Source organism: Annulohypoxylon truncatum (assembly GCF_022578515.1).
Source record: "Annulohypoxylon truncatum strain CBS 140777 unplaced genomic scaffold F4807scaffold_40, whole genome shotgun sequence".
NCBI lineage: Eukaryota > Fungi > Ascomycota > Sordariomycetes > Xylariales > Hypoxylaceae > Annulohypoxylon > Annulohypoxylon truncatum.
Genome location: NW_025953826.1, coordinates 195,549 through 216,253, shown reverse-complemented (window position 1 = coordinate 216,253; position 20,705 = coordinate 195,549). Strand labels below are relative to the sequence as shown.

Genomic DNA, 20,705 nt, shown 5'->3' with positions numbered 1-20,705 from the left:
TGGTACCCGCGGCAAATTCTCTAAAGCTTCAATTATCTTCTGCGATAGTGGGACCTCACGATCGCATAGGTATCCTATCTAGATGCCAACCAGCCTCAGCTACCTGGACCCAGCTGCAGTCAGCAGCTACGCTGAATTACCTAATCCGACCAAGGACCGCCTTGTGGTAGGAAGACCCCTGACCCGCAAATTGCTCATTTTGGCATAAGCCGTGCTATCGCAACTCGCTATATTTCCAGATTCGGTAACTGCCGCACCATAAGTTATTCCAGGTACGGGAGTTATAAACGCTAAGCTAAAGGAAAACTCCCAGTTGGTACACTGCGAACTTTTCAGGCCCTTCTTATGATTGAGTATGAATTTGAGGGGCGGCCTTTCACTGGGCTGAAAAGAAAGACTATTAGGCGTCCTAGTGGACTTTTGCAGCTTACATGTTATGTGTTGTCAATGACAAACTCATCTCATCTTATTAGGTAAACTGTCTTAGTAGGTAGCACGTACTGTTCAGCGCTCTTCAAAGTTCTATGAAGTATTCGTACTCCTGCGATGCCGTAGGACCTTTCTATTGAAGTTCTGTAGAAAGTTGGTATTAGTACAAGTGTATAAATGCGTAAACTCTCGATAGACTTCCTCATATCTTCCTAGAGTGGCCAGGCCGTCCTTTATAACTCCCGCTGTCGAACATAATAACTTCTTCCGGAAGCATTCGATGTAGCTGAGACCTCCGTCCCTAAATACACTAAGTTCTACCGTTACAGTTACCGCAGGTAGTAGGTACTTTGATTGGTTGCCACAACGTCTGGTATAACGAAACTCCTATCACCAAATAATCCCCTTTACTAGACAACCCCTTCTTCCATTTCATTAGCTGTTGGACTCAGGCTACAATTTGTCTATACGTCAACAGCAGGCATGTCGACGAGTTCCAGGCAAAAAAAGATTCTCGTCTGCGGCGCCACCGGCAACCAGGGCTCAGGGGTAGTCCAACACTGTCTCAAGGCTGGACAAGCCGTGTTCGCTCTCGTCAGAGACGTAACATCAACATCAGCGCAGAAACTACAAGATAGCGGCGCCACGCTCGTTGAGGGCAACTTCGACGATGTCGAATCTCTGCAACGCGCCACAGCCACCGTGGACGCCGTCTTCTTCACCGCGACCTACACGCTCGGGTCAGAGACGGACCTGCGCCACGCCAACAACATCATAGCAGCGGCTAGGCAGTCCGATACCGTGTCGACTATCATCTACACGGGCTCGGCGAGCATGGACCGCATCCTCGCGCACCCTATGTTTGGGCCCGAGTACTCTGAGTATGAGTATTGGACCACGAAACGCCGGCTCGAGACGCTGGTCCGCGAGTCCGGGATCGCAAACTGGGTCATCGTAAGGCCGGCGTGGTTCATGCAGAACTTCCTCCCGCCTATTTCGGACTTCGTGTTCCCTGGGCTGGCTGATAAGAGGGTCATGCCTGTTGCGTGGAAACCGGAGACTAGGGTTGAGATGGTGGATGGGTCTGAGGTTGGGGTCGTCGCCGCGGCTGCGGTTGCGGATGTTGAGAAGTACAGCGGGCGGGTGATTGAGTTAGCTGCTGAGGCTTTGACGCTGGATGAGGTTGCAGAAGTGTTGAGTAAGGTCTCGGGATCGCAGGTGAAGGTTGATTATATGAACCCGAAGCAGCTAATGTCGCTACTGGGACCGTATGGAGGACATGTTGCCGAACACCAGGTCATGCATAATGAGCTTGGACATTTTATAGATCTGGAGAAGACGAATAGGGAGTTCAAGCTTACGGGCTTTGAGGAGTTCCTACAGAGAGCTCTTCATTAGGCTTTACATATATGGAATCGCAAGTAAAATATATTAAGGAGGTTCAGGTCAAAATTTTTGCATTTCTACTCGTTGGCTAGGACCGTATATCTGTATTAAGCTCGTACCGTGTGGCGCTTTGGTTTAGTGGCCAAGCTCTCTGAACTATAGTGGCTGTCCACTAGAGCTTAGCGGATAAATCGCTATCACTGTAGGTCCGAGCCTTCCAAACCTAGGGCTAATACAGTGTGCAAGACTTCGTTAGTACGAGGCTCATTGATCCATGAAGGAGCGACTTGAGATTGCCTTCAACTTTATTATCCACTCTGACATTTCCAGTGAAATATGAAATGTACTTAATCTGGATATTAACATGTGGTCTGTATGTGGTTATTTGAATATAAGAGTGGAGAACGCTCTACTAGTATCTTTTGATAACAGATCTGGATTAAGCTTCCGTTACCCCTGGCCGTATTTTTACTTCTATTTTAATATATATATAGTCTAAGTCTTTGAGACGACTATCTACCTATCTACCTAGGTACCTACCTAGATGATAGGATAGCTAGGTAGTGAGTCATCGTGCCTACCAAAGCCTGATGCACCATAGTCGCCTTTCTAGTGACACAACAACTGGGCATACTCGAGAAACTCGGGATCGCTCTCGAGCAGGGGCATCTCATCGGCAGTCAACGAAATGAGCACCTCAGCCCCGCCTTCGGCTCTCAGCGGAAAGACGTTGCAGTTCCGGCAAACGAGATCTAGGAGCCGGCGCTCTGGCCGGACATGATCGGGCACGCCGCCGTTGACAAAGAGCCGACCACCGAAGGCGATATCCAGCATCGGCAGCGTCAGCCAACTGCTGAAACACGACTCGGCGCCGTCGAACGTCGCGAAGGGCCACTTCAGCGCCCCCGCCGCGTAGCTGGGCAGCCGCGTGGCCGCTAGCCCGTACACCTCGAGCGCGCGCTCGCCCGTGACGCTGTTCACGGCGCGCCGGAACGCGCGCAGGACGGAGCGCAGCGGCGTCGACGGCGCTACGAGCTCCGCGAACGGGAGCCGCGTCGTCACGATGTACACCATCGTGCCCATGTACTGGCTCGGCACCTTGTCGCGGAGCAGGCCGCGCCCGTCTAGAGTGGTATCCAGCTCGGCGACGGCGTCGGGGGAGCTGTAGGATGGCGAGTCCGGGGCTGCGGTCTGGCGGGCGCGCATGACGCAGCGCCAGAGGAGGGCCATGAGCGCGTCGTTCACGGTGGCGGGCTCTTGCGTGTCGTCGCCCTTTTCGTCGTTAGTGGCTGTGGCTACGGCTGCTAGGCGTGCGAACGCGTTCGCTGAGAAGTAGAAGATGCTCGTTATCATGGGCGGCGCGGGTTTTATCGGAGGCTCGCTAACCCCGGGAGGGAGCAGGCCTAGAAGCCGCCAGTCCTCGGGGGTGCCTTTTGCTACGGGTGCGCCTGCTGCTTCCCACACGTCGTTTATCTTCTTGTAGTCGCAGCATTCGGCGGCGATGGAAAATTTGGGGGGAACCTCCCCTTGTTGGATTCTCATGTGTTTGGCCCAGGTGCGGATTGCTAGAACGGCGCTCGTGCCGTCGACGAGCGAGTGCAACATGGAGACGCCTAGTATCAACCCGCCTTCGACGTAGTTGGCCTGCACGAGGAACAGCGGCGTGCCGGCCTCGAGGTCGATGGATTTCCGGCCCGGTGGTAGTATTAACTCGCCGTCCATCATGTCTTGTGGGAGTCCTTCGTCCATCAGCTCGTCATAGTCGGGGTATACGGCCGACAAGTCGTTGCTGCCCACTTCGGGAGTCCAGTCGACGTGCTCGCGCGCCTCTAAACGCCCAATCGTCTTGTTGCTATCTGAGACTGGTATTTCGAAAGCTCGCCGCCTCAAGAGAGGAAGTTCTTCGCTCGCATTTACTAAGCTCTTCCGCAGCGCATCGAGGACCTGCTCGTATGTCGCCTCATCTTTCAGCCTGAATGTGAAGATCAAACTGATGAAGAAACGGGGCATGACGTTGTCCATCGCACTGAGCTCGAATTTTCGTGTGTCCGACATTGTAACAAGCTATTGGCGAAGCGCGCCACGTTACCATCCTTTGGTTGTCGTTGGGGGAAATGTCCTCACTCGTGGGTGTCTGTACACGTTAACGACATTGTATCTAACTATCTATGTCTGAGGGCACCGTCTTTCCCCGCTAGTACTTATGCATTTGGGGACATTACCATACTCAGGAATTACCCGAGGGTACTGCTGACCTAATAATAAGTGATTCAGCTCGTTGGGCCCAGATTCTCATGCGGATAAAACCCTAGAAAGTTGCGTACATACGTAGGAACCTATTATACATCTGTTTCTGAACTAACGAGCACCGCAAAACAATGACATAAAAAATTATACTAGATATGAAGGATACCTAATGACATAGAGCAAAAAGTCACTAGCTATATAGACGGTTTGCATTGTACATAATACCTAGTAGAGGCCAGGCAGATTTCCTACTATACGCACTTAGTAGCTGCAGCATTTTATTGTTATGTCCTTGTGCGACGCTCAGGGTTAGGGTTAGGGTCAATGTCAGGGTTAGGGTTATCTATTCAGACATGGTATATACGCGTTATCAGACTAATAAGAGCAGAGCTTAGCGTATTTCATGAACTCCTGATCTTCTTGCAGTCTCTTCATCTCGTCATCGAAGAGCGTTACCAAGACCTCGAGACCGTCACCCGAGGCGTTGGGCAATTGGATAATACGGCGGAAAAGGTCGTTCCACTCTTCGCCTGGCGGGCGTTCGCAGTCGGGGCTGCCCAGCGCCGGCCCAAAATCCAGTTCCGCTAGCGGGACGTGCCGATGGTTGACCATCACCATGGTAGGCCCGGCAATGCCGGCCAAGTTATACTGCAAGTTCACATAGCTAGGGAGATTGTGCACTACTCCGTAGCCCGCGAGAAGATCCTCCCGTGAGACAGAATCCATGGCTTTGTGTAGCATCTGCGCTAACTGACCGACCGAAGTCGACGGCGCCGTAACCTCAGCCAGAGGTAACGCTGCCGTGGCAAAGTAAGAGACGTCACCAAGGAAGGAGTCTAAACCGCCTTGGGCGAGCTTGTGACGTCCATTGAAAGCGATCTGGTATTCTGACAGCTCGTCTCCCGGCTCTGGATAACGTACACGCATAATACAACGCCACAAGAGTGCGTGAATAGCGTCGTCGGCAGTGATATCTGCGTCACCGGATCCCGCGATGGCGTCACGCTTCAGCTGCTGAAAAGATGTACCCGGCACGGAGAACATGCGACATGCTACCTTCTTTGTCGGATCGATGTTCGCATAGGCCCGGGCCATAACCTCGTCGAGCTTCGGTGCATCTTTCGCGCTCGGAGGGTAAAGTCCCACGACATCCCAATGCCTGTCAGAAGCTACACTCGTCTCGGAGCCTCCCTCTTCACGCCAAAGTCTCTCCAGAGCCATTCTGTCGTCTTGAGGAGAAGTCTTCTCTGCGGCGAGCCCTTGCTTCCATTTCTCTTCCCATCCTTGCTCGGTTTGCAGCTTTCTACAATGCGATGCCCAGTTTCGAGCAAAGATGTACGTACCATATGGGTCGACGGTATGGTGCCACATGGCTAGCCCAAGGAGGCAGCCGCCTTTGACGAAATTGGCTTGTGCCGCCGTGGTCTGGATACCAGCAGCCTCGTCAACATTGAGAGATTTTGTCATGAGAACTTTGGTATCGATTGCTTCCATTGGAAAACCATCTTTTCGTAGCTCTTCATAAGATATCTCGCTAGTCAAGTCTTTGAAGTCGAGAGGGTACGTGCCGTCCTGACCGACGTCTTTGGGAATGTAAACCTCGATCTGGTTCGGTTTCCACCCGGGTCGGTCCTGAGGTCGCGGTCGCGTGATGCCTCCACAGATGGGCATGTCCGCGACAGCCATGTTGAGACCTTTACGCAGGATATCGTACGTCTCGGGCACCTTAGCCTCCGCAGGCATGCTAAAATAAAATAACATTTTGACCCAGCATGGAATCATCCTGTTATCCAGGGGGCTCAAGGCCACGATCGTTCCCTCTTTGCCATCCATTGCGATTGTCTGTATCGGATTTTTGGTTGGTACACAGTGAGATCACGATGGAGGGGTGGAAGATAGTCGATGGAAAACCAACCCAACCCCTGAAATACGGCGGAAGTTCGAGCTGAAGTTGTACTCCTTCATTCCGGCGGTAGCTTCTTGTCTCGTCTGATGATAATAAGCACCGCGCCTCATCCGCGCCTTAGGACCATTTACTAGGTACATGAAGATAATTACATATATCAACATCTTTCATGCAGGTAGAGAAGCATTACATGCACGGACCTCATGTGCGGGAATTGCCCCTTATGGCTAGGTTCCGTTCCGAGCTTTGGGGTCTGACGGAGTTAGACGGATAGTCTTTCGGCCGCCTGTCCGCGGGCCCCGTGTTAGACAGGTACCTTCGTTCCCTTTTCCAAGGTTTACCTGCTTTTCCCCCATCTAGCATTCGGGATAAACCCGATCAACTCCCAACCGAACTAACGAGTAAAACAACGAACGATAAACATGCCTGGACTAAAGTTTGACAAGTCTACCATTCCGGACTTGGATGGACGAGTCCTTCTCGTAACGGGAGGTAAGTAAAGCTATTTTTTATTATTTTATTTCATGTGTTATATTCACCCACCCGCCTGTACTGACCGACGGTTCCACAGGGACCGGCGGTATTGGAGCCGAGATCGTCGTCGAGCTAGCAAAACATAATCCCGGCCGCATCTTTTTCACCGGCCGCAATGTCAAAGCTGCCGAGAAGACTACAGAGCGCATCAAGGCGGTCGCGCCTAACGTCTCTACTACTTTCGTAGCATGCGACCTGGCGAACCTCGCGACGGTTAAGGAAGCCGCCGACAAGATTCTCGCCGAAACTTCGCGTCTCGACATATTCCTCGCCAACGCCGGCATCATGGCCGTGCCGGCAGGTCTGTCGACCGACGGCTACGAGGTGCATTTCGCCACAAACCACATGGGCCACGCCCTACTGACCAAGAAGCTGCTACCGCTGCTCGAGCAGACGGCCGATATGCCCGGCTCGGACGTGCGCGTCATCTACACGACGAGCCTGGGCTGGCGCAACGGGACCCTCGACTTCCCCCATCTCAAGACGACGCAGGAGTCGGCCGTCCTGGGCCGCTGGATTCGCTACGGCAACAGTAAGCTCGCCAACATGCTGTACGCCCGCGAGCTGGCCCGTCGCCATCCCAAGCTGCTTTGCTTCAGCGTCCACCCGGGCGCCGTCGAGACCGGTCTGGTGAATAATCTCAAGTTTACCGACCGGCTTTTCGTCCGTGTCTCGATGATGGGCACGATCTCGCCGGAGGAGGGGACCTTTAACCATCTGTGGGCCGTTAGCGCTCCTCGGAACTCAATCAAACAGGGAGGTTTCTATGAGCCGGTCGGCGTCTTTCCCTCGGAGGATGCTGCGATTGCCAAGGAGAAGAAGTTTGGCCAGAAGCTTTGGGAGTATACGGAGAAGGAGCTGGAGAAGTGGATGAACTAGCTGGCAGGTGATGATGAAAAGACCACGAGAAATTGACTGCACTTTTGTCTTATAACTGCTATATACCTATACTAGTACCCTTCGAATGAACCCTTTATCCCTTTGAGCGTTAGTTATACAGTACATTTCATGGCGTACACGCTCTATAATTACGGGGGACTTGGCGCTTTACGGCGCTATATATGTAAGGACCTATAGTGAATCCTTAACATGGATTTGCAGTGGGTTATTCCGACCAATAGATGCTTGGAAATTACGCGATTATAGGCCTAGGGACAACAAGGGCTCAACCTTAGCTTGAAGGCAAGCATTTACAATTATCTTAAGAGATGCTGCGTATGGTGTACATTGACTGAAAATAAGGCTTTTGGTTTGATGAATTAAATGACACAGATCCCATTTTTATATCATTGAAACTCGCAAATTTATATACCTACCTAGGTACCTACCTACATAATATGGATTACGTAGGGGAGTCACGTGGATTGGTTCGGGCACAAAAGTGGTTAATTGTGTAGCTAGCTCCGGCGGAAGCAACTTAACAAGAACAACAACAATTATCGCAAGCACCACCACCTCCTTGTCAAGCCAACAGGTAGCTCAGATGTTGCTCCACTATTGTTGAGTAAGACTGAACAAGCTTGAGACTTGAGGGAACGTTGAGATGAATATACTAGCTACATCTAGTTTGAGCCTTCGTTCTTCCGATAGCTGTAATACACGGAAGTAACACGCACTTTCATACAGCCTAGGCAGGTAAATCAAGTCTATTCTTCCGGGTATGGGATGAACTGCTATGTTGGAATTTCTCCCTTTTACACATTTCCTCGTGGGACAAGACGAATTGGTACATCCTCAGGTGGGATGAGCGTCACAGGAGAGCCTCCGCTTCGTAGGCGAGCAGTTCTGAGATGGCGAGCAGCCGCGGCGGGATCCTTGTCGGCGAGCTCGAGTCGGTGATGCCGAAGGAGCCGGGCAATGAGGGACACAAATTCAACCCGCGCAAAGCTGCGACCGAGGCAGGCACGCGGGCCTTCTCCAAATGACAAGAAAGTACCTTTCCGGTTGCTTGGGATGGCAACCGAACCCTCGCGGATCTCGGCTTCTTGAGTTGCTGTTAGCGGCTTTGCCGGGTCTAATAAGTGCGGGTCCTGGACTAGCCAGCGGCGCGGTTCGATCACGTCGGGACTGGGCCAGATGGCCGGGTCGTAGTGGATCGCCGTGTTGTTCACCACTAGCCTAGTTCCCGCGGGAACGATAGCGGAACCTTTGTCCATTGGCACTCCCTGCTCACCAACTGCAACCCGGGCGAGGGTTTGCACAATGGGGAACACGCGCATTACCTCATACTAGGTACGTAGTTATCGTTAGCAAAACAAGGGAGTAGAGAGGAATTTCGTCATATTTGTGCAGACTTACCATAAAAGCAACAAGATAACGAAACCGCGGAAAGTCATTCTCGTAGGATAGTTCGGAGCGACCTTCCTTCTTCGCCTGGGCATACACGGCATCAATCTCTTGGAGTACGCGCTCCTGGACGTCCTGGTGGAAGGCAAGTACCAAGCTGCTAAATTGGACTGTGTTTGCAGTCGTGTCATATCCTGGAATGTTTTAGTATAGCTACGCACAGAGAGTCGCTGACAGGCTAGCAGCCCTATGAGTGCAAATATACTTACCGGCTACTAGGAATATAAAAACGTTGCCCCTAATCTCCTCGTCCGTCAATATTGACCGACCTACCGACGCATCTACCTTCTTTGCCGCAGCCAGGTTAGAGCGTACGACAGCGGTAAGCAGGTTCTCGCGGGAGGATTCGCTGCTGTTGCGCTGAAGCTTCTCACGCTCCTCGCCTAGAAACTCGTCGATGTAGCTCTCAACCTCATTAGCGGCATGATAGGCGATTGGCCAAGGCGTCCAGCGCAATAGCCAGCGCGGAAGAAGCAGAATGTGCGGCAGGTGCATAATGACTTCCGTCAGAGCGCTGACGAGAGAAAATTTGTGTCCGGCAGGGACGCTGCCAGGCGATTTACCTTCACCCCATTCTGCTTGCCGTCCAAAACCTACTAGTGACATGATGTTCATGGTCAGCGCATATATACGTTCACTGTTGCTCTCCTCAGGTTTCCATGCCGCTACCATCATGTCGACCTGCCGTGCCGTCTCGTCCCATACTAATCGCGCTACCGAGTCGGCCGCCAGGGGTGGTAGTGTGATGGCTAGATGGAATTTCCAGAGGTCCCCCTCAACCGATACGACGTTCGGGCCGAAAGGCTCGAGAATTTCTAGGCAGAGTCAGCGTCGAAGGAAAGTAAACGCTGGCTATATGCTTTTGTGTATAAAAGGATAATAAGAAATACGAGAGACCGACCCATCTTATCTGCAGGTTTGATGAACGCTTTCCGGCGCGTGACCAGCCGTGACGCCGTGTTGGGCTCGCTTATATAGCAGATCAGCCCGTTGGGCGTGACGACTAAGAAGCAATCACCATATTCCAGTGTCGCCCGGCGTCTATCTTCATAGTGCCAGTCCTTGATCATAAATCGAGCCCATCGCGGCCAGCCTTTACCCTGCTCCAGATAATCACGGTACCACCATCGGAGTATGGCGTCAGTTATGAACGCTGGTCCCTGGAGTTCGTGTACTAGCGACCATGTGTAAGGTAGGCCTGATCGCTGGGCTGCCTGTCGGTAGCGCAGGAAGCGAACGCCAGTGTAAATCAACTGGCCACCTACTATGGCCGCAACGAGAATGAGGTAAGTCAAATCCATTGGATGTATGAGTCCGACACATCTTGTCCAGATCCCGTTCCGCGGCGCTGCCAAAATAAGGCGCCCTTATAGTGATTACATGAGCCTGTCCTCTAGTAGAATAAGCCGCAGTTTGTTTTTGCTGGCCATCTTCTGTCGGTCGGTTATTACTACATCGAGACGCGCGCCGCCATCCTTGCACGGCACTATCACAGTGGCTAAACTGATTCGGATGCATATTTCCCATTACTTCTATTACACAAATTAGTTATTCCCTTGCGGCATGGTAAGTTCGTTAAGCGATTCCATACCTCAGCTCACCCCACATACCTTAGGGATTCTGAACGTCCCTCAAGCAAGTCAGAATGGCCAGTTCAGCTAGCATGGACTCCTTCAAAGATGGATTCATCAAAACTATTTCCAGCGATGTCTATGTTGGAAGACTAAGACAGATGCTGGACACTGAAAGTCTTGGGCACATCAGTGCTTGGGTGGGTTGGCGGGAGATCCTCGCCCTCGCCATCACCGCGGCCGTGCTACATATCATCTATAATCTTCACTTCCACCCTTTGGCGAAATTTCCGGGGCCCTTTTGGGCCAGAGCGTCGCTTGTAGGTAACATCTACTTGCGTGTACGCAAACCCATGCTGATACTTCGAGATAGCTATGGCGCTTCTGGCATACGATGCGCGGGCGGTCGCATCGCGTAATCCAGAACACGCACCAGAAATACGGTTCGCAATAACAGAAAAAGGAGAATAGAAGTACAAATTAGAACATAATGCTAACGTCCGCAAGGCCCCGTCTTCCGAGTCTCACCTAACGAACTCTCCTTCGCCTCGGCAACGTCTTGGAAAGCTATCTACGGCTACCCGCCTCCCGGCGCTGAGCAGCTCATCAAGGGCGAGTTCTATGACGTCTTTGGGGGAGCCTACAAGACGGGCTGTATCGGCTCCGAGCGCAACCCAGCCGTGCACACGCGCAAGAAGAAGAACCTAACGGCTGCGTTTGCCCCGAAGGCTCTTGCCGCCCAGGAATCTATTGTCCAGACCTGCCTCGACCGATTCGTCGACAAGCTCGGTCCCTTAAGCAAAGAAAGCAACGGAAAAGGACTCGATGTTGCCGTGTGGTTGGAGATGATCTCTTTCGACATCCTTGGGGAGATGGCCTTTGGGGAGAGTTTTGGATGCGTTGAATCAAGTACGACTCGTCTCTTTCTTTACAAATCATGGCCCCATTACATTTCAGAATGCATCTCCTTCATGCTCACTATCCGTGCATTTCCTTTGATCTGCGTGTCTTTTTTTCTTGGTACTGTTTAACTAATTTTACGTGATGCAACAGACCATCACCACAGCTGGATGGACCTCATCTTGAAGCATCTCTTCGAAGTGACTCTGGTAGATAACCTACGGCGCGTACAGGTCCTGGCCACTCTCGGAAAGTGGCTGCTCCCATCGCTTACTTCGGCTGTGAGGGAAGAACACTCGATGTATAGCCGTGCGAAAGTTCAGAAGCGGCTCGACGCCGACACACCACGCCAGGACTTCTTCACACACATTGTAAGTAAGGTCCGGAGTGGTGAGGTATCGCAGGAGGAGATGACCGCACACGCTTCCACGCTCATGTAAGTGCCGTTACTCAAGGCTCGCCTAGAAAGAAGAAAAAGATGCTGATATCACGGTATAGTATTGCTGGTGGCGAGACGTCGGGTACCTGTCTCGCCGCCGCTGTGTATTACCTACTCAAGACACCTAGAGCACTCGAAAAGTTGAAGAGTGAGATCCGTGGTCGTTATGCCTCGTACGAGGACATCGACGCAACGTCCGCGCTGCAGCTACCATACCTTCAGGCCGTGATCAATGAGTCCCTACGTATCCACCCACCCGGGTCCCAGGGATTTCCGCGAGTATCTCCCGGCTGTGAGATCGACGGCTTCTGGGTGCCGAAGGGGGTATCTACCTATGTGCCCTCCCCTGAATGGCAGGAGGAAGAACTTGCTAACTCGTACACAGACAGAAGTGTACACCAGTGCGTGGACTGTCACTCACGATCCCAAAAACTTCCACGAGCCCATGGCTTTTAAGCCGGAGCGATGGCTCGACGGTAAATGCAACGACATCAAAGAAGCTAGTCAGCCTTTCTCACTCGGTTATCGAGCCTGCATCGGCCGCAAGTAAGTCCCACCAAATTCAGCTCTGACAACCAAAGATGCTGATGATTAACACCTTTCCAGCTTTGCATACCTGGAGATGTCTTCCTGTTTGGCCAAGGTGTTCTATAGATATGATATGAAGTTGGTGGATCCCAATCTTGATTGGGAGGCTGCTTCGCGGTGCTATGTTATGTGGTGGAAGGCGCCGGTTCACGTGCTATTCGAAGAGCGCCAGGAAAAGTGAGCAGACTGCATGACTTGATGCTAATTCGACGATGGACGTCCAATATGACCGCCCTGGTAACTATAAGGAACCCCAGGTGCAGAATAGGTGATGGAGGCCGCCATACTGAACTAGGCTACTATAGATATAAGTAGTTTAAGACTGCAATAACAAATGACGAGAACAGAGTGATTTCTATATAGTAGGAATATAGTACTATGATAGTAGTGATTTAAAATGAATAGGTACCTAGGTAGTATCGTCGTGTTGCTTCATCCCCTGTTTTCAGCTCTATTGGCCGTCTACGGCAACTAATATTTCGGGTGCTAAAAACAGTGATTAGCACCTGGATGTCTTAGAATAGTGGATCCATCATGGCTTTCTTCCTTACTAGGCACCCGAGATTCCCTGAATTTAGTGGGGCTTTAGTCAGAATTATCCAGCAGTATACCACACTCATTTGTGTTCATCACCTTCTACATTTTAGCACCTGGCCCACCATAATTACAGTGGTTGAAGCCCTATATTCAGATCCAGTTACATGGAGAACTTTATTTAACACTCACGGCTCCCTGCATTTTACTACTATTCACCACACTAGCTAGATGTATCGAATATATCAATTCTATCGAGTTTGTAAATCTGATTTATGAAGATCTAGCTCTATATAATATAACAGCCTAGGTACCTAGGTAAGTAGCAGGTTAAACAGTAGGTAATATAATACATAGAACAAAAGAGTACAAGTTTACGCGGCTGTGCTGCATTATAGCTTAAACCCGCTGGTGATCAGATTCTTGAAAACTCCCAAGGGGTCGTACGCAGCTTGCACGCTGTTCAGGCGGTCCACGTTTGCTCCATCCCCCTTTCCATAGGTGGAGTAGGGTTCCTGTCCTGGGGCTGCGTCGCCCATGTAGATGAATTGGCGATAGGTGCCAGCATCCTCCAAGGATTGCTTGAGTTTGGTAAGCGAGCTGTTCACGAAGTCCAAGGTCTTCTGATCGTCGGCAGCGTCAACCCACGTCACGGTCATCAGGAGAACTACCGAGCATGTTAGCAATCTGTATGTATGTATGTAGGTATTGATGAAGAGGGGCACGGAAAAAACATGATTTACATACCAAGAAGTCCTTCTGAGGGGTCCAGGTCGATGGCGTATTCTCCCGCATCCTGCGCAGCCTGCAGCCAGTTCGTGCTAATCGGCTCGGGGCTGATCGCGACGAAGAGGCCGTTGACGTCGCTCAACTCGTCCACAGCCGCCTTTAGGATCGTGTCGATCATGAGCTGGGTGATTCTCGTGGTGATGGTAGATGCTAGGCAGCCAAACAGCTGTCCGTGTCCGTTTACGTCTGCGGTGTTGTACTCCTGGACGAGACTGGGGATGTCGACCCAGCTGTCAAACTGTTGGACAGAGCCGACGGAAGGTGCGTCAATGGCGGTAAAATTGACCAGCGACGATGGCTCCCCGTCGAAAGTACCGTTCGAAAGTGTTACCAAAACAGACTGCCACAGCATGGTGCCGTTGTCCTGTCGGGAGACAGTATAACTTGGGTTGATGTGTGTTTGGGCAGAAGCTAATCCTTCGGGAGAAAGGTAGAAGTTGTCCCCAGCTGCGGCCATCTCCGCCAACGTATCCTCACCCTCCCAGATGAGGATACCGCCATAGGCGCTCGTCGTAGGGTATGTCTTCATGTCATAGCGGGTAACGATGCCATAGTTATTCCCACCGCCCTTGAGGGCCCAGGACAGGTCGGAATACGACCCATTGCTCACTTCGATGATTGTTCCGTTGCCTAAGACGACTTGATACCCGACAATTGTGTTGACACCCCAACCAACATGGTCACCAAAGAAGCTTATACCGCCGGCGAGTAGGATACCGCCGACACCAACGTTGGAGTAACGCCCACCAGCGACGGCGAGCCCGTAGTTTGCTAGCCAGTCATACACGCCTTGCCAGCGGTTGCCAGGGCCGATAGACGCAACAGAGTGGTCATCGTTGAGCTCTAGTGTGTTCATGCTAACCATGGCGATCACGACGCCGCCGTTATTGGTCTGGGCCCCGGGGACTGGCATATGGCCGCCGCTCACGACGCTGAAGACCGCCTGGGTATCATGGATGATACCTACTGCCTTGGATACATCTTCCGCGGTGGTCGGTGTGAAGACACAGCTTGGGGCCAGTTGGCAGGTCATGGACCAGATATTGTCTGGTTAAGTAATCATGTCAGCGCAGCTGCTCGCGTGTATGCATGTCTTGTCGATCATCGACCAGTTTCACTCACCTATAGCGTTTAGTGTGTAATTGGCCGTATTAGGCGCATACATCTGATTGGGGAACGCGGCAGCGAGCTGCTCGCAGGCAGCAGTAGTGTTGGCTTGGCGTGGGAAAACTGCTGCGCTGGATGACCCTAGCAAAAGGGGCATCAGAGCCGCTGCAACCTTCATGTCGCTAAACATCGCTTCTTTTTTTCCCTTTTTTTCTTTAAAATGTGTCCAGAAGTTGGTTGCAAGACAGCGCGATGATGAGTGTGAATTTCAAAAAGACCGTGACTCCTTCGTTAACGCATCCTTTATAGTGCCAGAAGACTCGGCTACGGCATCATCAGCTGTCGAAATTAATTATAAAATTACAATGCCATGTCTATACTTAGCACTAGCTGAACAGCATGAAGGATCCTTAGAATATTCCACCACGTGTTGTTCAGGGATTCTCAAGGCGACGACCCCTGACCCCTGATGGCCTATGGGCTCACACATCGAACCGGACACGCGGCTCAGAGGCCGAGAACATCAGCCACATGGGATGGAAAAAGAGGCGCATTTCCAGGAGGCGAGCGGGAATTACTGGAATAGGAAATACTGAGGAACGGAGATTCGGCCTTCGTAAGCGTCCAAGGCTAAAACCCATCAGCTAGTACTTACGAAGCTATATTATCAGTGGAATTACCATGGGGCGTAGCTTGGTAGAACTGACCAGCTCTCATAGGCGAGCCATTCTAGCTTATCACTCTCTCCTCAAGGTATGCACGGAAACACGGATCTGTGGGCTGCTCTCACGGGCCTTTTTCTGTTTGCGGTACGTGATCCTTCTACTAACATCTTCGTCTTATCATCAACAGTTCTCTTCGTCTGAATGATTAATCCGACTAATTGGTGCTTACATAATCCAGTTCATCTTGATCCAAGTCATCGAGGCAATCTACGATGTATTCTTCCACCCACTTGCGAATTTGCCCGGGCCAAAAATAGCAGCCTGGAGCAACGTAAGTCAACCTTGATGATCATGAAGATGACATGTAGTTTTCTTCCTTCTTAGCTAATAGGGTGGCGCACGAACAGATTCCGTACAGTTACTGGTTCCACGGCGGTCGTATGCCTTACAAGATTTTAGATTTGCATGAGAAATACGGTAGGTAATTCACGAGACTGTGTAGGCAGCGAGTGCTGAAAGATACGATATGAGCTTGTAAAGTCTGTTTGCTTGTTTTGTACCTGCTGTATGAATGGAGAGAAAGTTCTGCTCATATACCTACCTACACATTCATGCCGAGATACCATGTATGGTGCTTGGAAGTAGTTCCTCAGCCCCGTACTTCCGGTAGCATGGATGGTATAATTAACCAAACCAAGACGTGCTAATCTTGTTCTATGCTTAGGACCCGTCGTCAGAATCGCCCCCAACGAAGTCTCTTTCAACTCGCCGCAGTCATGGAACGACATCTACAATTTCCGTCAGGGCCATCAGACCTTCGTCAAGAGCGAATTCTACCAGGGAGGGCCTTTTGCGAGCCGTGGAGTCCATTCTATCGTGAGCGAACGTGATGTAGACGAACATGGACAAATGCGCCGGCATCTGTCACACGCTTTTTCGGATCAATCTCTCAGGGAGCAAGAGGTCTTGATTGCCAAGACAGTTGATAGGTTCATTGAGGTAGTTGGCGAACGAGGTTCACAGTCGGGAGGATTCAACTTGGGCAAAGGCCTTGAAATGATGACCTTTGACATCATCGGCGACCTAGCTTTTGGAGAAACATTTGGTGGCGTGGACAGTGGTAAGTAAAGAAAAAGGAGAATACAACAACCTCTCTATCTTTCTAATCGTTATATTAGATCGACCTCATCCTTGGATTGACATTGCAATGGGTGCTCTAAGACAAGGAGCACTAGCAGACACTTTCAACCGCTTTCCGATGGCGTCCAAGCTCTTGACGGCTCTGTTCTCAAGTAAGATCGCAAAGTTGACCGAGGAGACCAGGCACAACGAAGATATGGCCATAGAGCTCGTCAACAAGTAAGCACCAAGCACTCAGAGAACCATACCCGAGTTTCTTAACTGACGAGAAACAAAGACGCATCGTCCGCCACGAAGACGCAAGAAAGGACTTCATGACACGCATTTTGGAACAGCGAGACCCCGAGAAGGTGTCGGACCTGCAGTTAGCAGCTCACGCCTCCGACTTCGTCGTTGCTGGTAGTGAGACGACGGCCACGGCGCTTTCATGTATCCTCTATTACTTATTCAAAAACCCAGCTATTAAGGAAACCTTACAAAAAGAAGTGCGGAGCAGCTTTCAGTCGTACGACAGGATTAACTCCGTGTCGACTACGCCCCTGAAGTACTTAAAGGCCGTCATCCTCGAAGGCCTTAGAATCTACCCACCTCTCCCTTTTGCACTACCTCGAGTTGTCCCCGCCGGCGGCGACACAGTAGACGGCCATTTTCTACCAGCCGGAGTAAGTGTTACCCTAGAAGTAAGGTTGCAATATAACTGATCTCGGTGTGACTAGACCATTGTGAGCACGAACCCGGTGGCGGCCAGCTTGGGGTCGCAATATTTCAGCGACCCTATGGACTTCAAGCCAGAGAGATGGCTAGCCGAGAAAGACGAGGTGCAGGGCGATATTCTTGCCGCAACACAGCCATTCAGCCTCGGACCTCGAAGTTGTCTGGGCCGGAAGTGAGCATCTGTCCACCTTGCAAAACCTATGTGTCAACCTCGCTAACAAAGTATATAGTTTGGCCTGGCTGGAATTGCGGACAGTATTAGCCAAGCTGCTGTGGACGTATGACATGGAGCTCGTGAATAACCACGTCGATTGGCACCGCGATTCGCGAATGCTTACTTTGTGGAAGAAGCCGCCGCTTTGGGTAAAGGTGGAGCGTCGAGCGTAATGGCAGAGTGCGAGAATGAGGCTATGTCTCAGGGGTAAACTAAGCTCGATTGGGAAATTCCCGACTGTGCAAAGCACAGCTCACTGTAGCCAAGAGACAGAGAGGATTTGTCGATATAATAAAACAAGAAATTAGAAATTTCTCTTGTAGAAAGGAAACCGAAGAGGGCATAACGACCAATGATTTAGTAAATTCTTGGTGATCTTTTGGGGAAAGAAAATCAGTAACATTTCTCCACCATACCATGGCAGCGCTCAGTATCGAGGATAGCGACATTCCGTCGCAAACAGGGAAAGTTGCCATCATCACGGGTTAGAAAGTCCAATCCAGCTAAATTAACATAGCGTGACTAATAGATATGCTGACGGTACATTTTTGCCAATATAGGGGGCTCCTCTGGCATTGGCTTGGCTGCTGCGAAGTTGCTTGCGGAACGAGGCGCAGTAGTCCATGTGCTGGACATCAATCCACCAGCTGAGAACGTATCGAATTTGCAGTTCCGGCACTGTAATGTAGGGAGATGGGAGGACCTAAGGAGTGCGTTTCAAGACGTCGGTCACGTTGATTATGTCTTTGCCAACGCTGGCGTTTCCGAAGAGACGGACTACTTTGCCGACCAGATGGATAGTGACGGTCGTCTTGTCGAGCCAGAATATCGCGTCCTCGACATCAACGTACGGGCCGTCTACAACGTGGTGAAGTTGGCCTGGAGTCAGATGCGGAGGCAAAAAGATACGCCTGGAAGCATTGTCATCACTACCAGCGCGTCGGGTTATGCGCCAGAGCAATCTCTTCCGGTATATTCCAGTGGCAAACTAGCAGTAAGTAATCTCCACTGCGTCCTGCAAAGGTACGCCATAAAGCTGTAGATAGACTGATACGGTTCGCCAGCTCGTTGGTCTGATTCGAGCGCTACGATCTGTGATTATCCGGGACGGTATCACCATCAATGGGGTTGCTCCTGCGGCAACCATCACTAGTCTACTTCCAGCCAACCTCGCAGCCCCGATCCTAGCTCAGGGGCTACCCGTTAGCGATGCCCACTTTGTTGGCCGGGCCTTGGTCTATTCCGCCGTCGCCCAGCAGCAGAGGCGGGTGCAGATGTATGGTAAGGATGATGATAATAACATGTGGAAAAGTGAGCGTTGGAACGGGCGAGTGATCCTTACTCTTGGAAATAGCTATACTGAGCTTGAGGAGCCCACTGCGGACTTGCGCCCTTTTTGGTTTGGTAGGGAGAACGTACGTAAGACGCGTGAGCAGCAGGCTGCGACCGATTTTCGAGGACCTGAGTGAAGCTCTGGCCCTCCTCGGCGTTTTTCCTATTGTAATGAAGGATTCGGGTATTCCTCTTCTCACACCGGCACTGACGTTATCAAGCTGCATATCGTAAGCTGCCTAGATACCAAGATCAACAAGTACACGTGAATCCTACGGTTTCGCTAGTTTTCCTCTTTGATAATTTGACGATAAGAGTATTGCCGTCTTTGTTAATCCGTATCAAGTGGAGATGGTGACATACGAGTTGTTAAGATGGCAGACCCTCGATCAGATAGCGTGATAGTCTACTACTGACACTTTGTTTCGCTATTCAGATTCACTACTCGACTCCAGTAAACATTTCTACTCCAGCACCCATTCACAATGTCTGTACAAGTCGAGACTCGAACAGCCGCCACACCTTTCAATGGAAAGCTGCCCAATGGGAACTTCGTGAAGGAAGTGCGGAAGATCCCGGCCTCGCGATGGAAGCCTATGATCCATCCACGAGCGGAGGAGGTCGGCAGGGAGGTTGAGGGATATTTCCTTCAACATTGGAACTTTCCTACTGAACGGGCTAGGACTATATTCCTCAAGGCAGGCTTTCCCCGCGTGACTTGCTTATACTTCCCTCTGGCCAAGGACGACAGGATCCACTTTGCCTGCCGTCTTCTTACGGTCCTTTTCCTGATCGACGGTACGTCCTAGATCTGATGATTCGTATCCTAGAACGCGTTGACCAACCTCATCTAGATATTCTCGAGGATATGTCCTTTGCCGATGGCGAGAAGCTGAACAACAGATTGATCGAGCTGTCCAAGGGCCCGGAGTATGCGACACCGGACAGTGAGTAACATCATGCGCGGTCTCCAGTAGGGGAGAAGTCTAATCCGAGAAATAGGATCTGTGCCTGCCGAATTCGTAATTTATGACCTCTGGGAGAGTATGCGGGCTCACGACCTCGAGCTTGCTAACCAAGTGCTCGAGCCAACCTTCGTCTTCATGCGATCTCAGACGGACAAGATCAGGTTAAGCATCACGGAACTAGGCGAGTACCTGCGGTATCGAGAGAAGGATGTAGGCAAAGCGTAGGTCATTCTTCTATTGCAATTGTAGCCGTTTTCTAACAAGAGAAGCTTACTGTCGGCGCTTATGCGTTTCTCAATGGAGCTCAACCCGACGCCGGAAGAGATGATAGCACTCAAACCGCTTGAGGAGAATTGCTCCAAGCACCTCTCCATTGTCAATGATATCTGGAGCTATGAGAAGGAGGTACAGGCTTCCAAAACGGGCCATAAGGAAGGCTCCTATCTATGTTCGGCTGTCAAAGTGGTGGCAACCGAGACAGGCCTCAGCGTGGCTGCCACCAAACGCGTGCTGTGGCATATGGTGCGCGAGTGGGAAATGACACATGAAGATATGTGCGAGGGCCTTTCTACCGGTAGCCAGGCTGTCAAGGACTACATCCGCGGATTGGAATATCAGATGAGTGGAAATGAGCTCTGGAGCGAGACAACACCTCGGTACTTGGAAGTAGATGAGTAGGCAGTGAAGGCATTATTACCTCGCCGCAGCTATTAGAGTAGCCTAGACTTAGAAATGGCATAGAGTATTGTCGAAATTGATACTCCGAGTAAGATGTCTTTGTGACTGAATGTGCAGGTCTTGTCTTAGGTGAGATTCCGGTCAGCAAGATCATGGCAGAAATTGATACGAGGTCTTGTCGGCATTCTCTGAATCGGGGATGGTCCAATCAAACGGTA

General features: G+C 51.1%; 10 protein-coding genes across 10 annotated transcripts; 6 read left to right on the top strand and 4 right to left on the bottom strand.

Moving 5' to 3' along the window:
- The first annotated feature begins 285 nt into the window (after positions 1 to 285).
- F4807DRAFT_442100 (NAD dependent epimerase/dehydratase) lies at positions 286 to 1,875 on the top strand. The gene has a single exon (XM_047999442.1). It carries the CDS (start codon positions 913 to 915, stop codon positions 1,825 to 1,827), a length of 915 nt encoding a protein of 304 aa, XP_047850255.1. The 5' UTR covers positions 286 to 912; the 3' UTR covers positions 1,828 to 1,875.
- On the bottom strand, positions 1,870 to 4,009 carry F4807DRAFT_442098 (uncharacterized protein). Its single transcript, XM_047999441.1, has one exon. The coding sequence runs from the start codon at positions 3,868 to 3,870 to the stop codon at positions 2,425 to 2,427; it is 1,446 nt and encodes a 481-aa protein (XP_047850254.1). The 5' UTR covers positions 3,871 to 4,009; the 3' UTR covers positions 1,870 to 2,424.
- A 202-nt stretch (positions 4,010 to 4,211) lies between these two features.
- On the bottom strand, positions 4,212 to 6,152 carry F4807DRAFT_442097 (uncharacterized protein). Its single transcript, XM_047999440.1, has one exon. It carries the CDS (start codon positions 5,893 to 5,895, stop codon positions 4,438 to 4,440), a length of 1,458 nt encoding a protein of 485 aa, XP_047850253.1. The 5' UTR covers positions 5,896 to 6,152; the 3' UTR covers positions 4,212 to 4,437.
- A 238-nt stretch (positions 6,153 to 6,390) lies between these two features.
- F4807DRAFT_470930 (oxidoreductase) lies at positions 6,391 to 7,512 on the top strand (the record flags this gene model as incomplete). Its single annotated transcript, XM_048002864.1, has 2 exons — positions 6,391 to 6,460; positions 6,540 to 7,512. The coding sequence occupies 2 exons, from the start codon at positions 6,391 to 6,393 to the stop codon at positions 7,379 to 7,381; spliced, it is 912 nt and encodes a 303-aa protein (XP_047850252.1). The 3' UTR covers positions 7,382 to 7,512.
- Positions 7,513 to 7,874: 362 nt separating this feature from the next.
- Positions 7,875 to 10,149, bottom strand: F4807DRAFT_470928 (cytochrome P450; the record flags this gene model as incomplete). Its single annotated transcript, XM_048002863.1, has 4 exons — positions 7,875 to 8,730; positions 8,801 to 8,982; positions 9,058 to 9,663; positions 9,750 to 10,149. 4 exons carry the CDS (start codon positions 10,147 to 10,149, stop codon positions 8,197 to 8,199), a joined length of 1,722 nt encoding a protein of 573 aa, XP_047850251.1. The 3' UTR covers positions 7,875 to 8,196.
- Positions 10,150 to 10,239: 90 nt separating this feature from the next.
- F4807DRAFT_442087 (cytochrome P450) lies at positions 10,240 to 12,744 on the top strand. Its single transcript, XM_047999438.1, has 7 exons — positions 10,240 to 10,739; positions 10,793 to 10,862; positions 10,927 to 11,328; positions 11,473 to 11,755; positions 11,818 to 12,082; positions 12,144 to 12,304; positions 12,365 to 12,744. The coding sequence occupies exons 1-7, from the start codon at positions 10,494 to 10,496 to the stop codon at positions 12,525 to 12,527; spliced, it is 1,590 nt and encodes a 529-aa protein (XP_047850250.1). The 5' UTR covers positions 10,240 to 10,493; the 3' UTR covers positions 12,528 to 12,744.
- Positions 12,745 to 13,135: 391 nt separating this feature from the next.
- Positions 13,136 to 15,015, bottom strand: F4807DRAFT_442083 (uncharacterized protein). The gene is made up of 3 exons (XM_047999437.1): positions 14,792 to 15,015; positions 13,628 to 14,716; positions 13,136 to 13,547 (listed from the first exon to the last, which is right to left on the bottom strand). Exons 1-3 carry the CDS (start codon positions 14,964 to 14,966, stop codon positions 13,273 to 13,275), a joined length of 1,539 nt encoding a protein of 512 aa, XP_047850249.1. The 5' UTR covers positions 14,967 to 15,015; the 3' UTR covers positions 13,136 to 13,272.
- A 346-nt stretch (positions 15,016 to 15,361) lies between these two features.
- On the top strand, positions 15,362 to 17,804 carry F4807DRAFT_273364 (cytochrome P450). The gene is made up of 9 exons (XM_047994601.1): positions 15,362 to 15,392; positions 15,448 to 15,585; positions 15,680 to 15,772; positions 15,849 to 15,918; positions 16,166 to 16,561; positions 16,620 to 16,800; positions 16,859 to 17,243; positions 17,298 to 17,467; positions 17,526 to 17,804. The coding sequence occupies exons 2-9, from the start codon at positions 15,532 to 15,534 to the stop codon at positions 17,680 to 17,682; spliced, it is 1,506 nt and encodes a 501-aa protein (XP_047850248.1). The 5' UTR covers positions 15,362 to 15,392; positions 15,448 to 15,531; the 3' UTR covers positions 17,683 to 17,804.
- Positions 17,755 to 19,152, top strand: F4807DRAFT_273349 (short chain dehydrogenase reductase). Its single transcript, XM_047994599.1, has 3 exons — positions 17,755 to 17,993; positions 18,070 to 18,503; positions 18,574 to 19,152. The coding sequence occupies exons 1-3, from the start codon at positions 17,927 to 17,929 to the stop codon at positions 18,976 to 18,978; spliced, it is 906 nt and encodes a 301-aa protein (XP_047850247.1). The 5' UTR covers positions 17,755 to 17,926; the 3' UTR covers positions 18,979 to 19,152.
- F4807DRAFT_273350 (Aristolochene synthase) lies at positions 19,153 to 20,587 on the top strand. Its single transcript, XM_047994600.1, has 4 exons — positions 19,153 to 19,639; positions 19,696 to 19,788; positions 19,844 to 20,030; positions 20,079 to 20,587. Exons 1-4 carry the CDS (start codon positions 19,327 to 19,329, stop codon positions 20,485 to 20,487), a joined length of 1,002 nt encoding a protein of 333 aa, XP_047850246.1. The 5' UTR covers positions 19,153 to 19,326; the 3' UTR covers positions 20,488 to 20,587.
- Positions 20,588 to 20,705: the final 118 nt, after the last annotated feature.